At 30.3% G+C, this 25,448-nt stretch overlaps 1 protein-coding gene and 2 long non-coding RNA genes across 4 annotated transcripts in view; 1 reads left to right on the top strand and 2 right to left on the bottom strand.

Annotated features, from left to right (window-relative positions):
• Positions 1–685: 685 nt before the first annotated feature.
• Positions 686–1,230, bottom strand: LOC147657472 (uncharacterized). Its single transcript, XR_015292479.1, has 2 exons — positions 1,099–1,230; positions 686–1,009 (listed from the first exon to the last, which is right to left on the bottom strand). It is a non-coding gene; the product is annotated as an uncharacterized LOC147657472 (long non-coding RNA).
• The window catches only part of LOC100871993 (proton-coupled amino acid transporter-like protein acs), a 26,645-nt gene continuing 2,180 nt past the window's right edge, over positions 984–25,448 (top strand). The window contains exons 1-7 of the mRNA XM_003698698.3: positions 984–1,274; positions 14,058–14,107; positions 14,224–14,349; positions 15,180–15,452; positions 16,142–16,226; positions 24,365–24,637; positions 24,871–25,225. Coding sequence (XP_003698746.1) covers positions 1,239–1,274; positions 14,058–14,107; positions 14,224–14,349; positions 15,180–15,452; positions 16,142–16,226; positions 24,365–24,637; positions 24,871–25,225 — 1,198 coding nt within the window. The 5' untranslated portion in view covers positions 984–1,238. The remainder of the gene's footprint in view (positions 1,275–14,057; positions 14,108–14,223; positions 14,350–15,179; positions 15,453–16,141; positions 16,227–24,364; positions 24,638–24,870; positions 25,226–25,448) is intronic.
• Positions 20,653–25,448, bottom strand: part of LOC116415361 (uncharacterized) — a 24,928-nt gene continuing 20,132 nt past the window's right edge. For both annotated transcript variants that reach the window (XR_015292477.1, XR_015292478.1), the window contains 2 exons: positions 21,954–22,025; positions 20,653–21,039 (listed from right to left, as the gene is read on the bottom strand). This is a non-coding gene — a long non-coding RNA (uncharacterized LOC116415361). The remainder of the gene's footprint in view (positions 21,040–21,953; positions 22,026–25,448) is intronic.

Raw genomic sequence — 25,448 nt, 5'->3', positions numbered from 1 at the left:
AAATATGAATAAAAATAGCAATTAATATATTGATAATTTGTTATTTGTTAATTATTGAAAATTGCTAATCAATTAGAATAATTAAAGAGATGCTTTAAAATTCTTAAAATCCAGTTCAGAATGACGAATAATAATTTCGATAACCATTTCATCTCATGATAATATTCTTATCTCAGATGATCTATGAATAAATAAATTTTAGTCTTTTATTTATAAATTATTATGACAAATTATAACATGACCATATCTTTACGTATGAATATATATTTGGATTATAATTATTAATTGTTATTGTTTATTATTGAGTATTAAATTCTATTTTAATTAACTTATTATTAAATGAAAGTTATGATAATTTCCGATTCAGTTAATTAATATCAATGATTATAAGTAGATATTTATTCATTGCGCGCTGTAGAATTTTCATTATCAAGACAAATATCGAGTTCTCTATTAATCTTCCTATATCGAATTACATATTAATTTTTAATGCTATCAACGTTTACAGTAATAAAATTGATTGCGTTGTAATTGAGTACGATGTCGCATCACATTATATAGTCTTATCAATAATGTGATGCGACTAGAATAAGAATCAAAGGCAAATGATTAATGAGAAAGAAGCAAGAAAATTATAACACCATGTTTAAACGCTTTTCAAAGCAATATGTTTTAACGCTTTAAAGTTCTATCGTTTTATTACCGATTGAAAAATTGGCGGTAATGGCATTATTCTCGAAATATCAAAAATGACATCGTATTTATATATAGTGAAAATTTACGGAAGGCAAAGTGTTTCTGAGGTAAACCGACTCGTCTTACTTATTGTTAGATCGCGTGTCGAATAGACTTCGTAAGGTACTTGAGCCGCATCGTCGCTCGTCCGAATCATGCCGTGAGTGACCAGCAAACGAAATGGCAACGAGTACGGTGTGCCGTATGTGTGGTATGATGCTATATAAATAATACTTGGCGCGAACCCTGATCAGTCGAGTTGCGGCGGCCGTACCTGTCGCAACACAATAATGCATCGTACCATAACAAACTGAAACCGGTTGTCCTTTTTCGCATCTTTCGCTGCTTCGCGTTCTCATTTACCTTAACCTTGTTCCGTGCTTGCATCGTGTGGCTTACATATTTTTTTTCTTTTTGACACACCACTTTCAGGTGAATTCTTCATCTTTCTTTGTCCTTTTCCCCATCTCATTCTTCGGTGTGTACAGAAGTGACCTGCCAGGATGTCGCACGATAATTTGGGATTTACCTCGAGTACGGTAAGTGACATTGTATCTACGTATAACTTACTTTATTCCACTTGCTTCTGTTTATCTTTCTTGCACACGACATTTTTACATTTATTAATATTCTTTCCTTGTTTTCTACTGTGCATGGATCATTTGAATAAAATGATTGTTATCATTTAAATTACCTGTATAAATAAGAAATTGTTAGAATAGCAGTTAATCGTTAAACGAATTAATAATATTATTAATTTGATTCCTTTTTGATTTTGTGGTTTGTTTATAATATATTAATTAATGTCCAAATTAAGGAAATTGAACATATTCGTTATATATTAATAATATTATTTAAATTTAATTTGATCAATATTTAACTTCTATTTCAATATGAGAAATTTTCATTTCACTTTTATTTCAGTTGAGATTGTTTTCACAGATCAAACTGCTTGATATAGTATGATGTACTATGATCATAATAAGTGGCTCACTTCACGCTTATTTCTTTTCTTCGCTTTTCAATAAGATGAAATAATTTTATGAGACACATTAATAACAAAGTTAATAATCTATAAATATATTCATTGAATTAATAAAAAATAGTATAAAATTATAATATTTCACTTCAAATATTTTATCGTATAATTCTAAGAGTGAATATAATCGAATTTTTTTTAACTTATATCTCGAAATAATCGAATTAGAGAAACAATGACTCAGTCGATTATGATATTAAATCGAAAGATAGGTCAACGATTTTAATCGATAATGTCGGTTAATTGTTAATTTTTAGTTATATTCACGCGATTATTGCCAATTATTCGTGAATATTGTGGTGAATATGAAAAGAAAATTTGCGTCTGAATGAAAAATTCTTTTTATTAAAAGATAACATTAATTGAAGTTTTATATATATATATATTAAAGTGATGCCAATGTTCGCGATTTAAGGAAAATACATGATTTAAATCAAAACAAGTTTTTCAGTTATTCGATATCAAATTCGAAATTTCGATAGGTTTTTTTCTGTTGAGATTTGCACGATATTTGAACGTGAAATTTAATAGAAGTGAAGTGTTGTTGTTTGAACGGTCAGTGAAACTGCATGTCCTTCGTATTGAATCGTTATTACCGTGAGATTTTTGTTTCATTCTTTTTTTTTTTGAATTCCAACTTTTTTCTGTGATTTATTAGATTTGAGATTTTAAAAAGAAAAATAAAGTAATATCTGTCGGGTTTTAAGACAATGTGATATCTACTTGTTTGCAATGACAGTTGGTATTATTGCTAAGAAACCTTTGTTAGGTTACTTTCACCTCCTTTTTGCCTTCGCATCGTATGAAGTTTTAAGATTTTATTAAAATTATCGAATGAAATATTTTTCATTCTTTTTGAAATTCGTTTATTCATATTAAATCAATTTCTATGATTTAAGAATTTACCTTATCAAAATTAATCGTTAATTTATCATGACGATAAGTGAACATTCGGTAAAACAATCGTCTAAACAAAATTGTCATCACATTATTGTACGTACAAAAGAGTGAATAAGAATTTATGTTAAGAATCGATAATCTGTGTGCTTATATTGTGAATTTAGATATCAATGTAAGCAATTAAAATCATTGAAAGTTTATGATGATTGTAAGTCGTTTATGATATTTGAATTTAATTTGCTAAGGAATTCATGTTTTGATAACTGTAAATCTAGGTAATCCATATTTGATAACAAATAAAATATGAGTTATAAAATTTAAAAATATGAAAAAAACTCTCTCTCTCTCTCTCTCTCTCTCTCTCTCTCTCTTTCTAATTTGAAGTTGTAAAATATTGTAAGATAGAGAAATCGAAATATCGAAAGTTCGATATATCGAAGAATCAAAAGATCGCAATATGAAAAAATTGATAATTGATTTTAAAATCTTTTTATTAATAATCAATTTTAAAATTAAAATATCAAGTATTTGAACATTTGATCTTTATTTCAAAGTTGAATTTATTAAAATTTGAATCTTTGAATTATATTATTATATTATTTTTTAATAATAAAATTTTTCTTTGTTCAACAATTTGTTTTTTTGATTGAACATAACAATTATATACATATACAATGCATTATTTATTTTAGAATAATTGATTTTACTTTATAAAATAAAAAAAGAAAATATAATTCTCGTTCTAGAAATTTACTTAATATTTTTATCTGTAAAAAATAGAAGAGAAAAAAAATTATTGCTCTTAATAATGTTAACTGTGATATCAAATGTTTGTTACTTTGATTGCTCATCATTCTGACTGTTTACCTTCGTTTTATTTTCGTAGATCATATTACTTGATAATGATTCAAACGAAGTGGAACTTTTTTTAGGAAATACTATGATAATGGCAAAAATTAATAAATTTTCGAATCCAACTGATAATCGATCTATCGATTCAGTCACATATGTATTTTTGTAAATCTTATAAAATGTTAATATATGTGTTTTTTAATTTAATCGTGTTTTTTTTAAATGTAATAAATATAAATTACAGATAGTGATTTACTAAAGAAAAATTATATAATAATAATCATCGATAATGAAATGTTATTTAGCAAATTTGCATGTTCACCTTGAATCTCATAATTATCGTGATAATTATTTTTTTTGATACGATCAAAAGAGACACGGATTTTGATTAAATATTACAATTCATTTGATTGAATTGTATTTTGCATTTATAATTGAAGATTGATTTTTATAAGCGAAAGAATTAAAAGACTGTCCTTTGTTTTAATAGAAATAATTATAAAGAAATCAAATATGGTGATCTTATTTACAAATATTAATTACATGTATATTAATTAAATATTATTATAATAATATTTAATTTATACAATTTTATTAAATGTTAAATTAAATAATACGAATTAAATTAATAAATTTTATTCTGATTTACATTATATTATTGAATAAAAGAATTTTTTTGAGTGACTCTAGTTTCATGTCTATCTTCCACGTGTGATGGAATGATGGAAATAATAAACAATGTGTTTATCAATCCAGACCATATAAAAATCTTTGATAGTGAAGTACGATGTACAAAGTTATTCAAGTAGATAACATTGTAACTACATATACTATCTACGAGATATTCCAGATGATAAATTACATGGGACCCGGTATAAAATAAAGTTCACGTATCGCGAAATGCAGTGAAGTTATTTGAAGGTTTAATTTATTTTATTTCTCGATTGATTTAGTCATCGATCTGGATGTCGATTAATCGACTGCTAAGAATCGAACTATTGCATACACACGTGTATCTCTGGTATATCTACGGGGTATATTGTTAAAGATTTACACGATCGGAATATAAAAATATTCTACGTGATTCGAATGCAAAAATATTTCGCGATATTTTTTTTTTTTTTAAATAGATATTTTATGATTATCGATCATTGGAACGTACAGTAATAATTTTTATAGCATGGTTATCAATATTTGCAGGAATTCAATTTCTGATAATCGACGATTTCGTATTAGAGGAATGTATACATATGTATATGTATAAACCTAATATCAAAACTGTTTCAGATATTTAATTATAAATAATATATTTATACATGTAAAATTTTATCATTATATATACATATACAATTATTAATTTCAAAGAAAACTTTTCTTTTTTTTTTTTTTTTTTTTTCCTGATTTATTAATACAGTAGTACACTGCTGTTATTTATTGTCCATTAATAATTTTCTTGATATTACATTTATAGATTGATTTTCCTTTTCTTTTTGTCATTATTATTATTATTTTGTATTTTCAAAGGATATTTATGTTTATAGATTTTAAACAATAACAAAGAAAAAAATAGGTCATTCATAATAGAGTATGTCCTTGAGTTTCGAAATGTCCATAAATCACGCAGTTGGTAATCGAAGAATTTCGTGTAAATACGAAGAAATCGTACATGTATGATAAGAATTAAATTTTATGAGAACGATCTATCTGCACGCGCATGTTTTATTGGTATTATTAATTTTTCGCGTTATAACGTGTTAATAATCTTGAATATTTCGTTTAAATCATGTTACAAATACGATAAATTTGTCTTGTTATTTAGGATATATACGTATGTATATTAGAGTGTATATGTATTTGATCATTATGCGATTTTTGAAATATGTACGTCGTTTTCAGAGAGAGAGAAAGAAAGAGAGAGAAAGAGAGAAAGGAAAAATTATTTTAAAGGCAAATGTGTTGATTCTGTGATTAAGTAAATACATAGTTATTAGCGTGGGTAGTATATTATGTAGAAGATTAGTTATTAAGAAGGTGTTAGCGTAGCGTATCAAGTGGCATACTAAATAGAAGATTCCGTGTTATGTGTGTGTATGTATGACAGTATATGCGGTAGCATAATTATGCAATGGAATGTTAATGCAATCGAGAGTTCAATAAGAATTCGAAAAATTGGAACAATATCTGATCAATTGAAAAGTTCGTGGAATTTGAAAATTTTCAAAAATTTTCAAATTTGTATTTATGAAAAACTTTGAGAGTAGTTGTGAATGAAAATTTTAAATTTTCGAAATTTAAATAATTCCAGGATTTAAAAATTACGAACATTTTTTTCTAGGATCGCGAAAATTTGAAGGAAACAAGTGTTCGAAACTTTGGAAATTTATAAAAAAATTTGAAAAAAAAAAATACATTTTTAAATTATCCTCAAATATCGACGTTATTTTATTCTAAATAGTAGTTAATATATTCGTCGCGATAAATTCGTCGAAAAATATTTTATAATAAACAAATATCACTATCAGTTCATTTCAGTGAAATTTTATCATTTTATCATTTACAATCTATAAGATAAAAGTCATAAATTTCAAATATCCATACTATTTGAAATCACAAAAATGTTGAAATTATTAATAAAAGAACATGTGCGACTGGTTACATTTTTTTTTTTTTTTTTTTTTTAAGAAATAAAGCAATCGGTCGACTGATGACCAGAAAATAACTTTCTATCTAATCTGGCAAACAAGTTTTGCTGATGTACAGTAAAAATACAGTTGATTATTGGAAACGATAGCTTAGCATTTTTCTTGTAGTCGATAGTATTAGAAATAAATATAAATTATTTTATCCAATTCTAGATTGTATATTCCTTCGAATCGAATTTTTTTTACAAATATTGTTATGTGAAAAAAAAAAAGTAGCCCTCGAAAGTTTAATATTATTGTAAATTTCAAGGGATAGATAAAATTTTCTTAAACTTTCTTACAAAATTTTCGATTTAACAATATTCGTTCACTTTTTAAAAGAAAAGAATTGAAGAAACGTGTAAATGCTCATCGCGAACAATTAGAGTTCACGTAACTCCATTAATCTTCTGCTTAACCGGTCACTCTACTTAGCGATATCCCTAATAATCCACGAGTACCGAATAATTTACGATAAAATTTCCGTGTAACAACTTTGTGTTCCACTTTGAAAATCCAACGAAATGTTAAATGAAGTTGCGTAGAAAGGAAAAAAAAAAAAGAAAAAGAAGAAGAAAGAAAAAAATGATGATTCACTCGACACGTTTCAAATCGGTCCCGACTAACGACGTCCATTAGCGTACAAAGCTTTCTATTGCGAATAAATTAAACGCCTACGCCTCGTTTTTTTCAGAACAGAAAAAGAGGAAAGAGGTCTGTTTTTTTTTCTTTTTTTTTTTTGTTCTTTTTTCGTTTTGGACGAAAAGAAGCCGAAACGTAAAATTGTACGGAAGATCGTGATCTAACGAGACTTCCGGCCGACTCGTGTCATCGCGATTAGCCAGTGCTAAATTGCTGGATGTCCTCCTCTCGTATTTCTCGCTAATTTCCTTAAAACTGGCGTAATGTGTCAGTTTCAACGTCTTACGTATACCTCGACGACACCATTTTTCTGATGTTCACAGAGAGATAGGATTTGAAAGAGAGAAAGATATCGGATAATTCAATGAGATGCTTGAAGAAGAAGAAGAAGAAGGTCGAATTCGATTAATTCGTGATTAATTCGAAGGATAATGAATTCTTTTTCATTTGGAAGAGAAGAATTAATATCGTTGTAGATGTAATTGTCAAATTATGAACATATGTTTTTGATTTTTTGAAAATAATATTAACTCATGCGATTCTGTATATATATATATATATATTTTTTTTTTAGAGAGAGATTAAAACGACATCGATAGAGATTTTATTCATAATTTTATTCTAAATTTAAAAATTAAATATGAAATAATTTATGATGATGATTTAGACTTTGCATTTTATTCCATTCGATTTATTTCTGTTTTAAGACGTGAAACGTATTCTTTTATGTTGTAATTTAATTAAACAATTATTTTCGCATTCATATTTGTATTTTCTAATTTAAAATTTTTCAAATCTGGGTTCTGTTTGTTCTCTTACATCCTGTTTTCCAAGTAATTATCTTTTAAGTAATTATCGTATATGATCTTTGGCGCCTCTTCAATGATTTCTTGAATAGTTATTTAATCATCTTAGATTTCAATTCTTTTTATCTTTTAAAGTACGATCTTTATCGTGATCAATTTATCGGATCTAAATCTCCCAAGATTAATAATTTTTTCTAAATTCTCCTTATTAGATAACTATATTTGATAACTAGATTAATATTGTTTTAATTTTTCCTTAAAGTATCAATTTATAAACTCACTTTCCAGTCAGGCTTTGTTAAGAAATATATACTTAAAAGAAAAAACAATATCGAAAGTAATCCTATGGACAACAGGCTTAAGACTTAAATACGAAACTTTAGGCTGTTTGAACGAATTGGACAATGCTATATCATTGCAGCTTTCGACGACTTAAAGTGAAAAAGTATGAATTAAAAGCTTAAGCAAACCACTTACTGTTTCGAGATAATTGTCATCTGTCGAATGGAAAAATCGATCACTGTTTAATAAAATTTTTAACATTGGATATTATCATACGATTATCTATTTCTACTTGATTTCCAATCGAAGATGATGCCTACTCACGATCCAATTTATCTTGATTAGATATTACATTTAATTAGCGAATGTCAAAAATATTATCACGCAAAATCGATCTGATCGCGAAATTATGATAGATTTTAAAAGCGTGAAAAGCAATGGAATATTTCTTTTTTTATTTTTTTAAATAATAACGTGAGATGAGTTTATCACAGAAATTTTGTAATAATAATTTAATTTAATAAAGGGATATCTTAACCAACTTTTCTTTATAAACAATGGTACAACCATTGTTTATAAAGAAAATTATTAATTAAGATAAAATGTCGAATGATACTTGGATTGTAAAGACTTAAAGTTGATTAACACAAAAGTTACTTCTTTCCTTTCCTTTTTTTCTTAACTCGTTCGAGAAAAGATTCCTTTCTAAGGAAGGGAATCAATAAATTTATGACGTGAAAGTAAAATATTATTATAGCAATGCAGTTATATCTAAACACTAGCTTTTGACTGAAAAAGATTTATTTTAATTAATTCTTTTTATCTTAATTTTTTTTTTGATATTTTTAAAATTTCTTTAATTGCAGATTGAGAACGAAATTCTTTATATTGTTTAAAATGTTTTAAAAAACTGTTTTATATTGACGATTAAATAAATTACATATACGTAGATTTTAAAGAGTGGATATATGTAAATGAATGACCTATTTTGAGTTCATTTAATATTATTTATTATAAGATTAGCAATAATTATATATTTGTTTGGATTGGAAAAGAGATAAGATAATTTTATGTGGGGCAATTATTGGCGAACGGAGCCATTTTTGTTTTCCTTCGCATTTGAATATGATATTCAATTTAATTTATTTTATTCCTATTGATCAAATAAATTGTTGTTATTTATATCAATATATTTTAATTCATTATATATTAATCATATATAATAACTTTTACTTATTTTTAACATTCTATAACTTTTACTTCTATATTTATTTATTACGATGGTATCGAGGGTCGTCAGATTTTATTGAACTTTATGAAAAGTTAAACAGCCGTTGATATTTTGATTAAAATCATTAATGACAAGAAATCAGATATTTGTTAAAATACTTCATCGGATATGTAATACCACTTAATACATTTCTTATCAAAACAATAATGAATAACAATCTGTCAGACAAAAAAATATCTTATCGATGCATTGCACATTGTCATGCACAAATATGCGAATTGATCATATATCGTGACATCTTCGAAAATAAAAACATTTTGTTGTCGAACAATCTTTTTTAATTATATATCTTTTATACACGCTTCGAGATAAAAAAAAAATGGTCTTGAAAAGTCCAAGCAATATATATACGTTTATCGATTCAAAGGTTTTTTTTTTTTTTTTACGATTCGCAAGTTGCAAATTGCCGGATAATAAATACAATCTTTTCGATTTATTAATATTCAATTATTTTTTTATTTTTTTCTCTCTTTTTCTTTCCTTCAGATATTCGCGTAATTAACGCGTAATATCATTCATTGTCTTCTACGTTCACTAAACACAACGAATAAAATATTTGAAAAACATTTCTATTAAAGATAGGTCAATGAATAATTAATTCATTTATTGTCGATATGCGAATAATGATAACTCAATTCGTGCAACAGTCCGTGATTAACAGTTCTCAATAACGGCTCTACCGTCATTGAAAATTGTTAATTGACAATGCATAACACATGTTACGTCTTGGCTGAAATATTGACTCAACTAAGTTCATTCATTCTCGATGACTTATGATTGTTAATTAATATGTATATATATATATATATATTAATTTATTCAAATGTTAGTTGATACCTTGAAGAATATCCGGTTCGAATTCCTTCGCGACACTCGTTCTTCGTCACTTCTATTGTCATCATCGACGAACGATAGAATCAGCAGATTTATGTCAATCGTGTTGGAGTCTTTGTCTTCTTGAAAGTAGGATTGAACAGCTGCATAAATCAATTAATTTAATTGTTGTTGAGCATTTTTTCCCTTTAATTTTCAAACGTTTAAAATTCGTTTCGAATTAATTATGAACAATTTTAAATGATTAATTTCATAAATGTGTAAATTTATTCATATAAATTGATGAATGTTATTCTGAATAATTATCGATAAACGATAAACGATTATTATTATTATTTCGATTAGTCTTTAACGTAGAAGTTCAACGTTTAATAATTTTATAAACTATTTAACATGTGTGCAAATAATTTTTAACATATGCAAATGGTATGAGTCAAATGTTTTTCGATCTTTTGTCTACGTAAGTATATATACATATATATATATATAAAATATCAATTGGAACCTCTTACGTATAACTCATAATATTTTCTTTGTTAGCAAATCAGTGGATACATACATTCTTGGTCAGACACGTGTCCGGCTATCTGTTGCATCTCCAGTGATGCGACAATATCTTTTCTCAGGCAATCGAAGAATGTGTACGAAGTATAAAATTCTTCGTGTTATTAACCTCACTAAACAATTTCGAATCTCTTTAACGACAGGATAAGAGGAAAAATAATTATTTCTTTTCTCTTTTTAAATAAGCATATAAGCTGAAGTTAATTCTTTGTAAAAATGTACACAACAATAATGTTTTATTTTTATCGTTATATTAACGTTTGTGAAGGATTTTTCTGGAATTATACTTGAATTGGGAAGAGTGTAATCAACGTATAACATTATCTTTAATAACGTACATAATAATCCAAGCTTATTCCGCCAATAAAATTTCTCATAAAGAATTATGTAAAAATCTTTTTCAATTCTTCATTTCGACTCTTCTTTTACCATTACTTTAAAGATTAATGTTGCAATAAAAATAAGAAGTAAAAACAGTAAAAAAAAATAAACAGTAATAAAAATCTGAAGAAATATATGATTGAGAGGAACAAAGAAAAGAAAAGGGGATTAAGAAAGAAAAAAATTAAAATCTTAAAAAAATTGAAAGAAAGAAAAGACAAATGAATCGAAAGATAAATGAGTAAATCTTGAGAGATGGTAGTATAATTTATAATCTATTGTTCTTCGTAAACACATGAGGGATGCCTATTTACAAAAATGTGTCGTTCTTTATTTTCTTTATCTCACGAATGATAACGGACTGTGAAATCTTTACGATAGGCCCATCGATCGATCTAGGGAAAAATTCCATTAGGAAGGAATGGCGGCAAAAAAGATCGCCATTTAAAATATTTTATTTATAATATTATTTAAATTCGCAAGATATTCCTAATCTTTTTTGAATGTAAAAGCGAACAAAATTTACAATTTGTCAAGGATGATGGATATTATCTTCGATAATATTGTTAATATTTTTATTTATGACATCTACAACGAGGATATTAATATTTTTCGTAATAATATTATTTTGTAATAATTCATTTTTGCAGACTCTTTTTCTTGAAACACGATTCAATGACAATTTGTATAAAATAATTTTTTAAACGCCAAAATGTATTTTGCAAAATTGTTTTTTAACATTTCATTTTTTCCACAACATTTATTTGAAATTGGAAATAAATAATATAAATAATTCATAATTCTTACAATGTCTGAATTGTTAAAAACTCGTTAGTTAAATCATCCATTATTATCCTCATGATGATTGTATTTTTTATAAATGAAGTTTTCAATTATTTAAATTTTTGTTAGATGGAAGCATTTTGATTTTAAAAATACAAAGTAACATTTTAGAAATATTTGATAAATATAATAGAACAGCCGTTATATATAGTCTTATTATATAATGGTAAAAAGTAGAAAATATTGTACTGTTCATTTATAATTTGCATACTTAATATGCCCATTTTTTTTTTTTTTTTTATAACAATATTATATATTTGATACATAATCGAAATTTTTCTGTAAATATTAATATGTACAAGGTCACATCTCATCCATATATTTTCCTTTTTTTAAGAGAATACACAATGTGTATTAAAATATGAAATATGTTCTCTGTCTACTGCGCAAATACATTTTTTTCTTTTTTTTTTTTTTTTTTAAATAATCTACATTATTTAAACCTCTGACCAATGTACAAGGATTTAAAAGAAAAATACTGCTAGAAGTAGATCGTAGATTTCATAGCATAATCTAGTCTGAATGTGCGTGTTTGTTTGTTTTTTTCAACGTGAGAATTGAAGTTCAAGTAATGGAAAAATTATACGAATGTGGGAAAAATATTAACAATACAGTATATTTGATATTATGTAATAAGATAACGATACATTTGATATTACATGTTGATATTGAAGAACTTCTAGTACAATGATATTACTTCACAATTTGTTTTTCATCATTTTTCCCCCCTATTTTTCATATTTTCTTATCGTGTTCCCTCTCTTCCCTTCCCCCCCCCCCCCTTTTTTTTTCTATCTGGAATGTACATCGATATTGAAATAATATCTCGATCATCCATAATATCGGCTGTTTATCGACAGTCTGAGACGTTCGCACTAATTCTTTCTGAAATCTACTGTTGACTTTTCTAAGTGTAAATCCAACTAACATACTGAAACAAATATCTTTTTGGAATAACAATTTTAACGATAAATACATACGATAACAATTTATTTCACTTGTGTTACACGTGCTAATTAATTATATCAACGATGAATTATAATTTATGAATAGTGATAAGTTTTTTTTTTTTTTTTTTCTTTTTTTTAATTTTCACGTTATACCTGATAATACGATAATCCTAAAATATTCGTGCAAATATTTCTTCGAAATAACATATGTTTACACGTTTTTTTCAATTGGGATACAATTGGAATTTCTAATTTCTTAATTTAATTAAATCAAATTTAACATATCAATATTTTATCCCAATTTTATTATACCATTTGTTTCCAATATGTATAACGGAACGACGGAAATTTAATTCAATAAAGTTTTATTCTAGTATTCCTCCATAGTTCTTAATCTCATTTCAAACTCTTCTAAAAAGATAAAATATTCAATACATAGATTTTTCAACATACATAGATAAGACACATGCTTTGGACACAATTTCAGACGTGATTAAATCACTCGAGAAACATCCATCGACTTAGAACCGTTTAAAAGGTAAAAGATATAAGCTTGTATCTCGAGCGAAAATAAAATTTATTCGTCGTAAACGTCTACGATAATGTTTTTTACGAAAAAGAGAGAGAAAAAAAAAAAACGTGTATCCAACTCATCGTGTATTCGAGGAAAAACGTACTAAACATAAAGTTATGCCGATTGATATAGTTATGCCCGAGGAATATTAAAATCCGGCCATTTTATCACGTAATATAAAAGTCACGTTCACGTGGTTATCATCGTTTTGTGCGATCGTTATTCATCGCGATGGGCCGTGAATCGTACGAATCGACGAGGATTCCAAAGCGAAAAATGTATTTCGCATTGTGAACCCATCCATCACCTGCTGTACACTGTACTGCTGATTTTTATCGGATACAAACACCGCTTAATTTCCATCGGCGGTTTATTACATTGCGTATATTTCGCAATGGCCAGTTATGTAAATCGTCTCTATCTTGCAATCTATTTAGAATCGTGTACAGGAATTTTACGCGAGGAATTCATTATTTCTTGATAATCTTCAGAGAAGAATTCGTTATTTTTCAAGAGTTTGGGATTCGTGGAATATTTGCAAATTAATAATTGCAAATTACAGTGGTAGTTTTTTATTTAAGTAAGAGTTTGCAAATTAGAGAGGATTTTGTTCGAACTTTGAAAAATTATACTTTTACGAATATTTACTTTTGATCAGTGACAAAATTCCTTCCTTCTTCCAGGATACTTTGGATACCAAAAGGTGGTCGTCTTCTAGGAGCAATCAGAATGGGTACGTTCATCACGATTTCACAAATCGTCGAATATTTATATTTTTCTTCACATATCTTTTTCATTTTTTTTTTTTTTCCGTTCATCGATTGATCTATGATTTATTAATCGTTTCAGTTACGATCCAACCCACGACAAGTCCAATATCTACGTGTTGGAACTGGAGGAGAAGAAAAAGAGCGTGCAGGAGTACGAGGAGGATTATAATCCTTACGAGCACAGGATGGTCGCCCATCCAACCACGTAACTATCTATCTATTTAATTAACAACTTTCCTCGTTTCTTTACTCAATTAAACGAAACCATTCAATTCTTCGTATTTGAATAATAAAAAAAATACAGCTTTCTCTCGTTGCTGCAATTATCGCCTTCCTCACCTTTCCTTCTATCCTCGATATTTTTTTCATCCTTTTAAACTCAATCCTACTCGCATGGATCGAATAGATCGATCGTATAGATCAAAGTAAAAAAAAAATAAAAAAATAAAAAGAAAGAAAAAAAAATATCGAACAAATCGATATCGCTCGGATGCAATCGCGAGAATTTGCATAATGTTGAACGCCGCGCGCATTCGAAACGACGTTTCGCTTATTCCAACACCGTTTCTCCAGATACAAATTATCCGGTAATTCGTTACAACGATTAGTCACGAAGCGGAAGAATAAGATTACCTTGGAGGAAGCAGCAGAGTGGAAATGTTAAAGTTAAAAGGTTGATAGAGGTTTATGACGACGACTTATGATTTCTGAAAAATGATAATTACACGTCATCGCAAAAAATTTCGTTTAATTTCCATATATTAAATTTAAATCACAAATTCTTGCTTTCTTTTTTTTTTCATCATTACATATTCTTAGAGAAACATGGAAATATTCATAATTCGTTTCGTCGAATTAATTAATTACCTCTTCCTCGATCGAATCCCCCCCATCTTTTTCCCTCCTTCCTTCGCGAAAACCTTGCCCATCATCAAATTGAAATTAAATAAAGGATCGGTTAAATTCTAATAAACCCGGTCTCGCTTCAAAATTTTCAAAAATTAAAGAACCGGTTTGTCAAATCGATGATTTCAGGAGCTTCGAAACGTTGCTGCACCTGCTCAAAGGCAGCTTGGGAACCGGGATACTCGCGATGCCCAGGGCTTTTTACCACGCTGGCTACGGTGTTGGCACAGTCGCGACCATAATCATAGGTTTATTCTGTACTTATTGTATGCGGATACTGGTCAGCTCCGAATACGAGCTTTGCAAGAGGAAGAGGGTGGCTTCGTTGTCTTATCCGGCCACGGCGGAGGCTGCACTCGCTGTCGGCCCAACGCCATTCAGGCGATTCTCAAGGGCGTCCGTGTGAGTAGTTTTCAATCGTCATAATACGTCTTGTAAATACTCCTTGGGATATTTTTGAAATATTCCTTCAAGAGGAATAGAATCGAAAAAAGAGATCGATACCTTTTGGGATACAAAATTTAATGATTTAGCGAGAGATTCCAAATTTTTCCATCTTCTATTAACCTGTTAACTCGATGGATTTTTTTGTTGAAATTAAATGAAAAATCTGTTTTTTATTAATTACAATTTATTAACTCGAATCATTACCGCAAACGAAAATTTAGATTTCATTTAATAATTAAATATGTAATCAAGCTTGAGCTCGAGTCAATTCATGGTTAACAGGTTAAGGATCGATGAATTTTTGTAGTAGTAAAATTGTTATTGGTGCAATATATTTTTAGAGGAAGAGATATCGACGAGAACGATCGAGATTTTTTGAAATTTTTGAATATCTCGATTATTTATTCGCGTTTATCCTTAATTCATGATCATTATTATTATTATTATTATCAACACGAGAACGTGTTGAATCGTGTCAAGATCGCGATACGTAATAATAAGATAATAAAAAAAAAAAAAAGAAAAGAAAAATCTAAATGAACGGATTTGCGTGCAAATAAATGCTTAACGAGATTATCTCTACACAGCACAATAATAAAGTAATCTTGTTGAAATTTCAACCGAGAAAAATCGTTTGTTTGCAGTCACACGATAAACCTATTCCTTATGGTATATCAATTGGGAACTTGCTGCGTCTATACCGTATTCATCGCAACGAATTTGAAAATGGTTAGTACAATTATCAATTAATCGCACGTGAAATTCATCGTAGGATTAAAAAAAAAATAAACCATTCACGAAATCATTTTCATCGATTCTCCCCCCATCAAGCGATTACGATCATTAGAATTTGAACTTTTAAACAATTACTCGATAAAAGTAAAGATATATTCAACACTTTAAAATCGACTTGCGAATTTTTCTCTTTTTTTGATCCAATAAAGAAAAGATGTTAGAAATTGAACGATTGAACGAGAGAATGAAAATTTCAAAAGTTTTCGCAAGTAGAAATTTAATCAATTAATATTTCCGATTAAAAGAAGGGAAATTGTGAATCAACTTGTTAGTGAAATTTAATCAGGATTTAAAAAAAATCAAGTAGACCTTAATTAGATAAATCTATTGTAATTAGAATTTAACTAACATCGATTAATTCTAATCAGAGTACAGGTAATTCAAATCCAATTCTATACCTGATAAGATTTCATCTGAATTCAACTGAACACTAACCCACAATTAAACCTCATAAAGATTCGCTTCCACTCGACTACAAACTCGACTCGCTTTACCAAATAAGAATCACCTGAACCCGATAAAAATCTAGTTGCATCCAATAAAAGCTCGTCTCAAATTCCTCGCATCATCCTTTTTCGATCCACACAAGTGGAATCACGAAAATCCCTCTACTTCCAATTCGATAAACCTAATACAAATCTTCAATTTTTCCCAAGTGCAAAAATTCGAAGTGAAAATCGAAATCACGGTTAATAAAAATCCGCACAATTTATCCACGCAATTTAAAAAAAACCTGCTCAAAAACCGATGCAACCAATGACATCACCTATTTCGTTAGCCTCCGTTCTCCATCTTTCCCCCACTCCGAACAGAAATGACTCACGAGATTTCGCTACTCTTGTTACCCGCGCTGATCTAGCTTTTACCGCCAGGAATCCCGCTCTAAAGCGGCGCGACCAGACCGTAGTGGCACGAGCGTAGGCTGAGAGAAAAAGAGAGCATGTAGGTCAGGGAAACACGAGGAATGAACGATTAGACGCGTCGTCGTAAACGCCGGCCAGCCTCGAGTCAAGGTGATGAATACACGGTTTCAGGTTCGTTGACATTTTTATCATCGGACGATAAGGCAGGATGGGATTCTTTTTTTCATTTACAAGGAAGTGGCTCGTTTCGGTTATCGTCAAGAATCAGGAAGAGGCTTTCGAGGCTTCTGCACGTTGACCGTGAAATCAACTTAAAAGGTACTCTCGCTTCCTGTTGTTAAGTCTTCTAATTTTGATACAAGGACGTATGTTTCTTTGTTCTAACGTTTTTTCTTTTTTCTTTTTTTTTTGTTTTGTCAAGAAGGTTATTATTCCTGGTCTAGATGCGATAGTTTTTCTTCGAGATCAATGAAACGAGTTTTTAAGTATTTTTCGTGGGATTCGTGCGCGGAAAGAGAAATTTGGAAAGTTTTTTTTCCTAAAGAGGATCTCTCTCTCTTTTTTAAAGATATTTTCCAACAAATACCTCGAGCTTATTTTTTTTCTTTAACGCGGCATCGAGATCTCTCCAAGAATGCGATCGTTATATAACACGTTCCAATCATTCGCACAATTTACAAGTCTAATTTTCACGCAGAGTTACAACTTCTTCGTTCGTCGCGCGGCATTCGACTTTCGCGAATACACGAATAAAAAAAAATATATATATATATATATATATTTCTTTTTATGAATACGAATTACTCGATTGATTTGTTTCGAGCAACAAACAATCGTGTAATCACGTAAGATTTTATGCATACATCAAGGATCTTTGGTAATTAAAGTCGGAAGGATTTGTCATAAATTTGTGAAGAAGGTCGCCTCGGCTACTTTAGATTTCGTATCTGCGTCTGAGTAACCTCGTTCCATCCTTTCCATGGAAATTCCCCACACGTATGGGGACGAAATTTCAATCAGTTTGTTAATTGGTCGGGGTTCGTTAGCCCCGTTAGACGAGAATCTTTTCTCCAATTGTCACGATTCGCTCGCTTTTCTGTCTGGGAAAAAAGAAAATGCAAATGAATAGATCGAGAGATTGTTCAGAGAAACGAGAGCTTCTTTTTTTTCACCACTTTAAATGGTATGCACGTTTTGCAATTATTTGTTTCTAAACGTTATAACAATATTTTTAATTTGAATAACCATTTTAATATGCAACTCGTATTTTGAAATCACTATTTCATCGTAATAAATAAATATATATATATATATAGTCTATTGTATAGAACGCAACGTTATAAAAATGCCTAATACAAAAGACTGAATCTATTTTCGGTATCTAAGGAATAAGAAGTGAAAAAATAGAATAAGCGGTTACGTATTATCTTATTGCGTTTCGATTAAATGGAAAGTAGCGCGTATAGATCGCGTTTATTCCGCTTGCTCGCTCTCGAAAAAACAAACAGCGTTCATTATATCATCGTTCCGACAATTCGATTAAACTTCATATCAACCAACCTTAAAATCGCTTCCTCCCTTTATATCCAAATCCTCTATCCTCCGGAAAAACGATATTGATCGTTTCGAAAAAAAAAAAAAAAAAAAAAAATTAAACTATTACCTCCTCCCAACTATATATATATATATATATATATACATATATTTATCCCAAAAACATCCCAATTTCACTCGTATTTATATCACGATACCCAGCCACGAATATTTCGAAACATGGATACTTCACGATCGATACACTTCCCACCGATATACTGTTCCCACACAGAAAACCTTGCCGTCCTAACAATCCTTTCTCCGTGACTAAACGCACCGACTAAACAGAACCGGCCAGTTCAACAGGTGTTCCTTCACTCGAGAGAAAGAGAGAGAGAGGGGAAAAAAGAAATATAATTCGAAAGCTCACCGGTTCTCGGCCACGAAACGATGGTATCCAATACCGATCCAGACGGATTCTCTGCACGATCGAATTCGATTCGAAGAGTTTTGTGTGTTGTTGCCGCTCCACGTTTTCCAACTTACTTGCCGTAATAACGTGTGTCGTAACTAAACTATCCATTACAGCGCAGGAGGTCTGCTGCGTTCCATTGCACGGTGAAACGGGCGCGTACACACGCACACCTGCGCTCGCGACTATCCAGTTTCCAAACGGGTCGACACGGAGAATTTTGCTTGAAATAATCGGTCGACCGGTATTGCTCGCGGATATGCACGCGATTTGCGATTTCCTCCTGTTTGGGGGAGGAAGGAAGACGGAGCGGGGTGGAAAAAAAGTTTTGACGGGGGAATTTATCGGGTTTTTGACTCGATTTCTTTGTTTCCAATTCCAATTCGCGTGGATTATGTGATAAGTGGGTTTCGTTTCTTGTGAAATCGTTGATTTAAGAAATTTGTTTAATTGGCTCGATGGATGTTTGTTTGAATTCGATTTGGCATTTATCGAATATAAATTTTAATATTGATATTTCTGGATCAATTTTTGAGATGTTGTTGGGTGTATTTGATATCGGATGATGCTCGTTTGAGATTTTCATTTATATTTTTATTCGAAAAGGAAAATTTTGTAGAATATTGTTGGATTTGATTTAATATAACATTTTACTTTTACTTTTTATTATTGTTATTATTATATTTTTTTTTATTGTACAGAAAAATCGTATGAAAAAGTTTGCTTCCTTTCGATCTTATGATAAAGGTTTATTACATTTTTCTTTATATACGTATATTTCCTAGAAGAAAGTTTATAAACAACTATACCGATTCACCGATTTCAATTTAGATTTTTAGTTAATTTTAGAATCTCTTTCCAAAAAATTATATTTCTCGTTATTTTCACACAATTAATCTAATTTGAATTACTTACCGATATCTAATAGCGAAAACATCTGAAGCAAAGGATTGGACGTAACAATAATAATTCAATTTTTCAATCGATTAATTAAGATTCGTCATTCTGTAATTTGAGAAGATAAAAAAAAAAAAAAAAAGAAATAAAAAGAACTTCTAACGGAAGTTGTTAATTGGACAATCGATTGAATGTCGCATTACGATTTGTTGTATAACTCGAATAAACCGATCGAAATCGGTTTAATCCGGCTACGACAGGAAATAAAGTGTTGCTGTATCGGTTCGGGAAGTGGAAGATAATTTTTCCTGCAATGAAACATATCCCATTCGTGCGTGAGAAGTAAAATCGAACCGGTTTCGCTAATATCTGAATCGGGGAAACTATTCGGCTGGTTTTCAATATCAAAACCTAGTTTCAAAGAAGTCGAAAAGAAAACAGAGAACAGCGAAAGAAAAGTGAAAATAAAATAATTCAAGAAAACGTATAAACGTTTCTCGATACGCTAATCTATAACAAGTTATTAATCGTAATACAAACAACAAATTTTATCCCATTTAATCCAATTTTTCCAATCGCATATTAAAAACACGCATTTATTGAATCGCGTATTTTTTTTTTTATTTATTTATTTATTTGGTCGATATCAGGAAATATTATTCTTTATCATCGATATCGTCACACTTCTCGAAGTATAACCAACAAATACTTGTTATAACAATATCGTATACACACAATGTTATATAATCGTCGGGCAAAAAATGATTTCTTCGAAATAATGTAAACAAAATATAATCTCATTAATCCTGATGATTCCACAGATTTCCATTATCCAATTATACTTATCGATTCGAATTATTGCAGATTCTTGAAACATGCTCGACACCGTAATGTATACCAAAGTATTTATTTTTTTTTTCCTCCCATTCAACCATGCCCTTGCAAATCCGATTAAGGTATTCCTCCCTGTTGATCGTGCATCCTGAAACGAGACAGGAATTAGAATAACGAGACGCCACGGTCGCGCGAATAAAAGAGGCTCGACCAAAATGGCGCTGCCTCAAGGCGATCTACAAGTTAGAGGTGATAGCGTTTCCAATGTTTCCTTTTTCTTTTCGATTCGCTGTCAATGCGAACGACGACCACGTCGAGGATCTCTGTGTCTCTCCGAAGACTCTTTATATACATATGGGCGCATCGTTCTATATTTGGCACGATTAATAATCTTTCGATTCGTAACTTTCGTTTTTGTCAACTGGAGGCGTTTCGTCTCGTGTTATTTCGCGGTTGGAACGCGAGGCTTGCGAAATTTGTGCCGGGTAGAGAAAATGAGAATTCTTGAGTACGCTTACGTTTTACACGTGTCTCGCACGTGCGTATATCGTAATTGGCATACTCGTTAATGAATCATACGTGTTTGATCTCTCACAGTTTGGTATAATTTTTAGACGATGACGGTGATCGCTTATTCTCGGATCGCTGTTGCCGGCGAAAAATTTTATTCCTTTCCTTTTTTTCTTAATCTCTATCCATCCAAGCTCGATCTGACGATATAATCCCTCAAATTAATGTAATCCGAACAAATTGATTGTTCAACTGCTACTTCTATAATTGGCACAGTATGCATTACGCTCACTATATACATCAGTCTATTTTATGATACTATTACATATATCTTGCATAGTAATCTATTTATAGCGGAATGTTTGTTTTGGATATTATTATGCTTATACGTGGCGCTACGCTTTGACTTTTAATTAGTTTTAATTTGACAGATTGTTATTAAACTTGCTCCCCCATATTTTTTTTTTTTCTCCATTCTAACTTTTATTCCATTCTGCATGCAACTTCTTTTTCTTCTTAAATTAATAAAATAGAAAATTAGTATATACTTACTTCTTCTTAATGTATACCATCTATCAATCGATACAACTTAATATGCACAATGCAACTCCAATACAGTTTCATCTGTAACAAAGAAAAAATTAATGTATCGTGTTTTGATATATAAACAGATTGTTATATTTACATTATAAGCAACGATGCATATACGATTCAATAGCGGTAGAAGCTAACAGTATCTCTGTCTTTTCAAACTTAGCAAACGACATCGTGCTTATTTATTATTCCTTTCCTTCGTATTTACCGTAATCATTTAATACGAATGTTGCCGCCGTTCAATCGTGCCGTGTTGAACTTAGTAATACGAATGTTCGAGAAAATGGACAGTGACCGGTACCTTCACCATACCATTACCGCCATTACCGTTTACCCTGGCATTTACTGCAACAGTAGTGCACCACCACTACTAGGTTGCATCGTGTCATTATCGTTTCCATTCGTTAGAATTTCATTATTATACGCGTACGCGTAAACACACGTTTTTCGATAAAAGAACGAGAGTATCACGTTGTTCCGTCATCCGGGCCACGCGTAATTATCGTGATCCCAATAAAATCGTACAAAGCGATCCTATTTTAATATTTATAGTCCATTCAAAACGAAAACGTATGTATTTCTACGCGTTAAACTCGAGCGAGGGATTATAAATGGAATTTCTTCATTTCTTCTTCTTCTTCTTCTTCTTCTTCTTCTCAAGGATATGTATATGCAAATAGTCTGTGAAACGAGTTATAAATAAGGCGGTAGTGTTGAAAAATAGGTGGGTAAATGGATTTCCAATTTTTTCTCTTTCTTACATAAATTACGTTATCCGTTGTATTTTTAGGATCTCCTATTTTTGGGATTCGTCGTTTAGATCGATATAGAAAATATGGTAATAGAAATTTGGGCAATCGGTATATTTGATAAATGAACGTGTGAATATTTATAGAATTTTTTTTTTTTTATTTCATCATTCGAGTTTTTTGAGTTGAAAAAAATAATATAATAGGAAATATATATTCGATTTTTGATTTATAAATTGGAATCAAAAAAAAAAAAAAAAAAAAAGAAAGAAAAAAAAATTATCTAACATCTAGTTTATCATAATTTCTTTCCAAAAAATTCCACTAATCACTCGCACATTAATTTATCTCATTTCACTCATATCACAGAAATCATGGAATTCTTTCACTGATAAAAACTTTTATCCCACTTAGAATTTTATCGAACATGTTATCGTAACATTCCTTAGGATTAAATAAAATTTATTGATCTTTAAGATCACGTTGCAATTTTATAGAGACAATAATCAAAATAGGTAATCAAAAATAATAAAATTAAAATCGAGATAAGAGATTAATAAAACATTCCGTATAATATTTCATATCAATAATTAATGATTTTCTATCGCTAGAGAGATCAATTACGTTCGATCGATTAAAAACAAACAAATAAATTATCTGTCAAATGACAAACCGAAATTCCTTTGCCATATATTAGCTTCTTTTTATTTATAAAAAAAAATCAGAAACAAGTTGAGTTAAAAATTTAATGCTTGATGATCGACAAAAAAATTGTATCGATCCCTCTTTACCGGAAGTAGATACACGCCATTGGTTAACTTCTACTAAAAAGGGCCTTTTCATCGTCAAACGGATCCATTCTTGTATACCGACCAAGTCCGGTTACGTAATTACGTAAAATGCAGGTTTATATAAGGCAATCGTTCGAAAGAAACTCTTTCTCTAAGGAAAATTACGTTCAACCCGATGGTTCATGGCAAAAATGTGCTACAACCGTGCTCGTGTTGCGTCATGTTTTCATTACGTAAGGCGAAGGTTGTACGGTCGGTAAATGGTACGTGTTAAGAGCCGAGTCGTGGCTCATTTCCGGCCGCCCTTGAATTCAAAACGCGAGAAAACGGCCGATATCGATGACGATCGTCGACGTTCACGCTTTTGTCGTTGAAAAATTGTGCAGGTCGAGAAATAACGAGAGAATCGCGATGCACAGGTGAAAAGAATAGAAGGGAAGAAAGAAGGGAAAGGAAATGTTAGAAGGAGGTCGAGGTAAATTGAAGTATAAGTAAGTAAGTAAGTAAAGTAAAATAAAGGAAAATTGAGTGTAAGGGAAGGAAAGTTAAGTAAAGAAAGTTAAACAATAATAGGAATATCTTATGTACGAGATGTATAAATATTAATATTACTTCTGATAACATCAATCTAATTCTCACATGCATCCTCAATTTTTACATTACATTACATTTTTCACGTCAACATCCTTCATTTTACGTGTATAATTATTACACAGTATGAAAGAATATAAAAATTGTACGTGTATATTTTTGTTTCGTTTTTGGAATGCAAACTTCACTTTTAAGCAACTAAATAATGAATATTTCCTTCTTTTTTTTTTGGTTTCAGGCATTGAAAACATATGTTTCAGATATCGATCTCAGGCTGTACATGCTAGCAATCTTGCTGCCCCTGATCTTGGTCAATTGGATCAGAAATCTAAAGTTCTTGGCGCCGTGCTCCACGGTCGCTAATTTCATTACGTTCATCGGTTTTGGCATAATATTGTACTATATATTTAGGGAACCTTTATCGTTTGAAAATCGCGATGTGATCGGGAACGTCGAAAACTTTCCCCTTTACTTTGGCACTGTGCTCTTCGCTCTCGAGGCTATTGGCGTGGTGAGTGTTTATTTATATTTAATCAGATTTTGAAAGATCTTTCTTAAATTATAAATTTAACATTCAAAAATTAGAAATTTTAATTTTATTTATATATTTGGATACGTTGAAACATTTCAAAGTTTCTCTCTATATATTTTATATCGAATATTTCAAAATAAAAGAATAATGTAATAATTTTTAATTTTCCAAAATTTCCATCTCATTTTCAATCAAAATCCCCTGATTCACAGATCATGCCACTGGAGAACGAAATGAAGAAGCCAAAGGTGTTCATGAAGACTTTTGGCGTGTTGAACATAGGGATGGGCGTAATAGTTGCTCTTTACACAGGGATGGGTTTCTTCGGATACATTCGTTATGGCAGCGCCATCGAGGGTAGCATCACCTTCAGTTTGGGCAACCCTCTCGCCCTGGCGAATGCTGTTCAAATCTTGCTGGCCATAGCCATCTTTTTCACCCATCCTATCCAGTGCTACGTTGCGATCGACATCATTTGGAACGAGTATATCGCCCCAAATCTCGAGAAGAATTCGCACAAATTGTTGTGGGAATACGTCGTGAGGACCAGCCTCGTCCTTCTCACGTGTAAGTGAACGTCTGTAAGAGTCCTTCACCCGATCTGACGTCAATCCCGGCCAGGAATCGAGCCAACGGCTGCGTATTGATCGCACCATCGATTATATTTCTCGGCGTGTGTTGCTCAAGTATCGATTTTTTACTTCGAACACGTTTTTCCCTTCGATGCGTTTTTTCGCGTTAACGGTTGAATATCCTTTTCAAGGATGGAGGAAGCTGTTTTTTTTTATGA

This window comes from Apis florea, unplaced genomic scaffold (assembly GCF_048593485.1).
Source record: "Apis florea isolate Af1SG1 unplaced genomic scaffold, ASM4859348v1 contig_3158_pilon, whole genome shotgun sequence".
Taxonomy (NCBI): domain Eukaryota; kingdom Metazoa; phylum Arthropoda; class Insecta; order Hymenoptera; family Apidae; genus Apis; species Apis florea.
The sequence above is the reverse complement of the archived record's forward strand: the minus strand, read 5'-3'. Positions and strand labels throughout refer to the sequence as shown.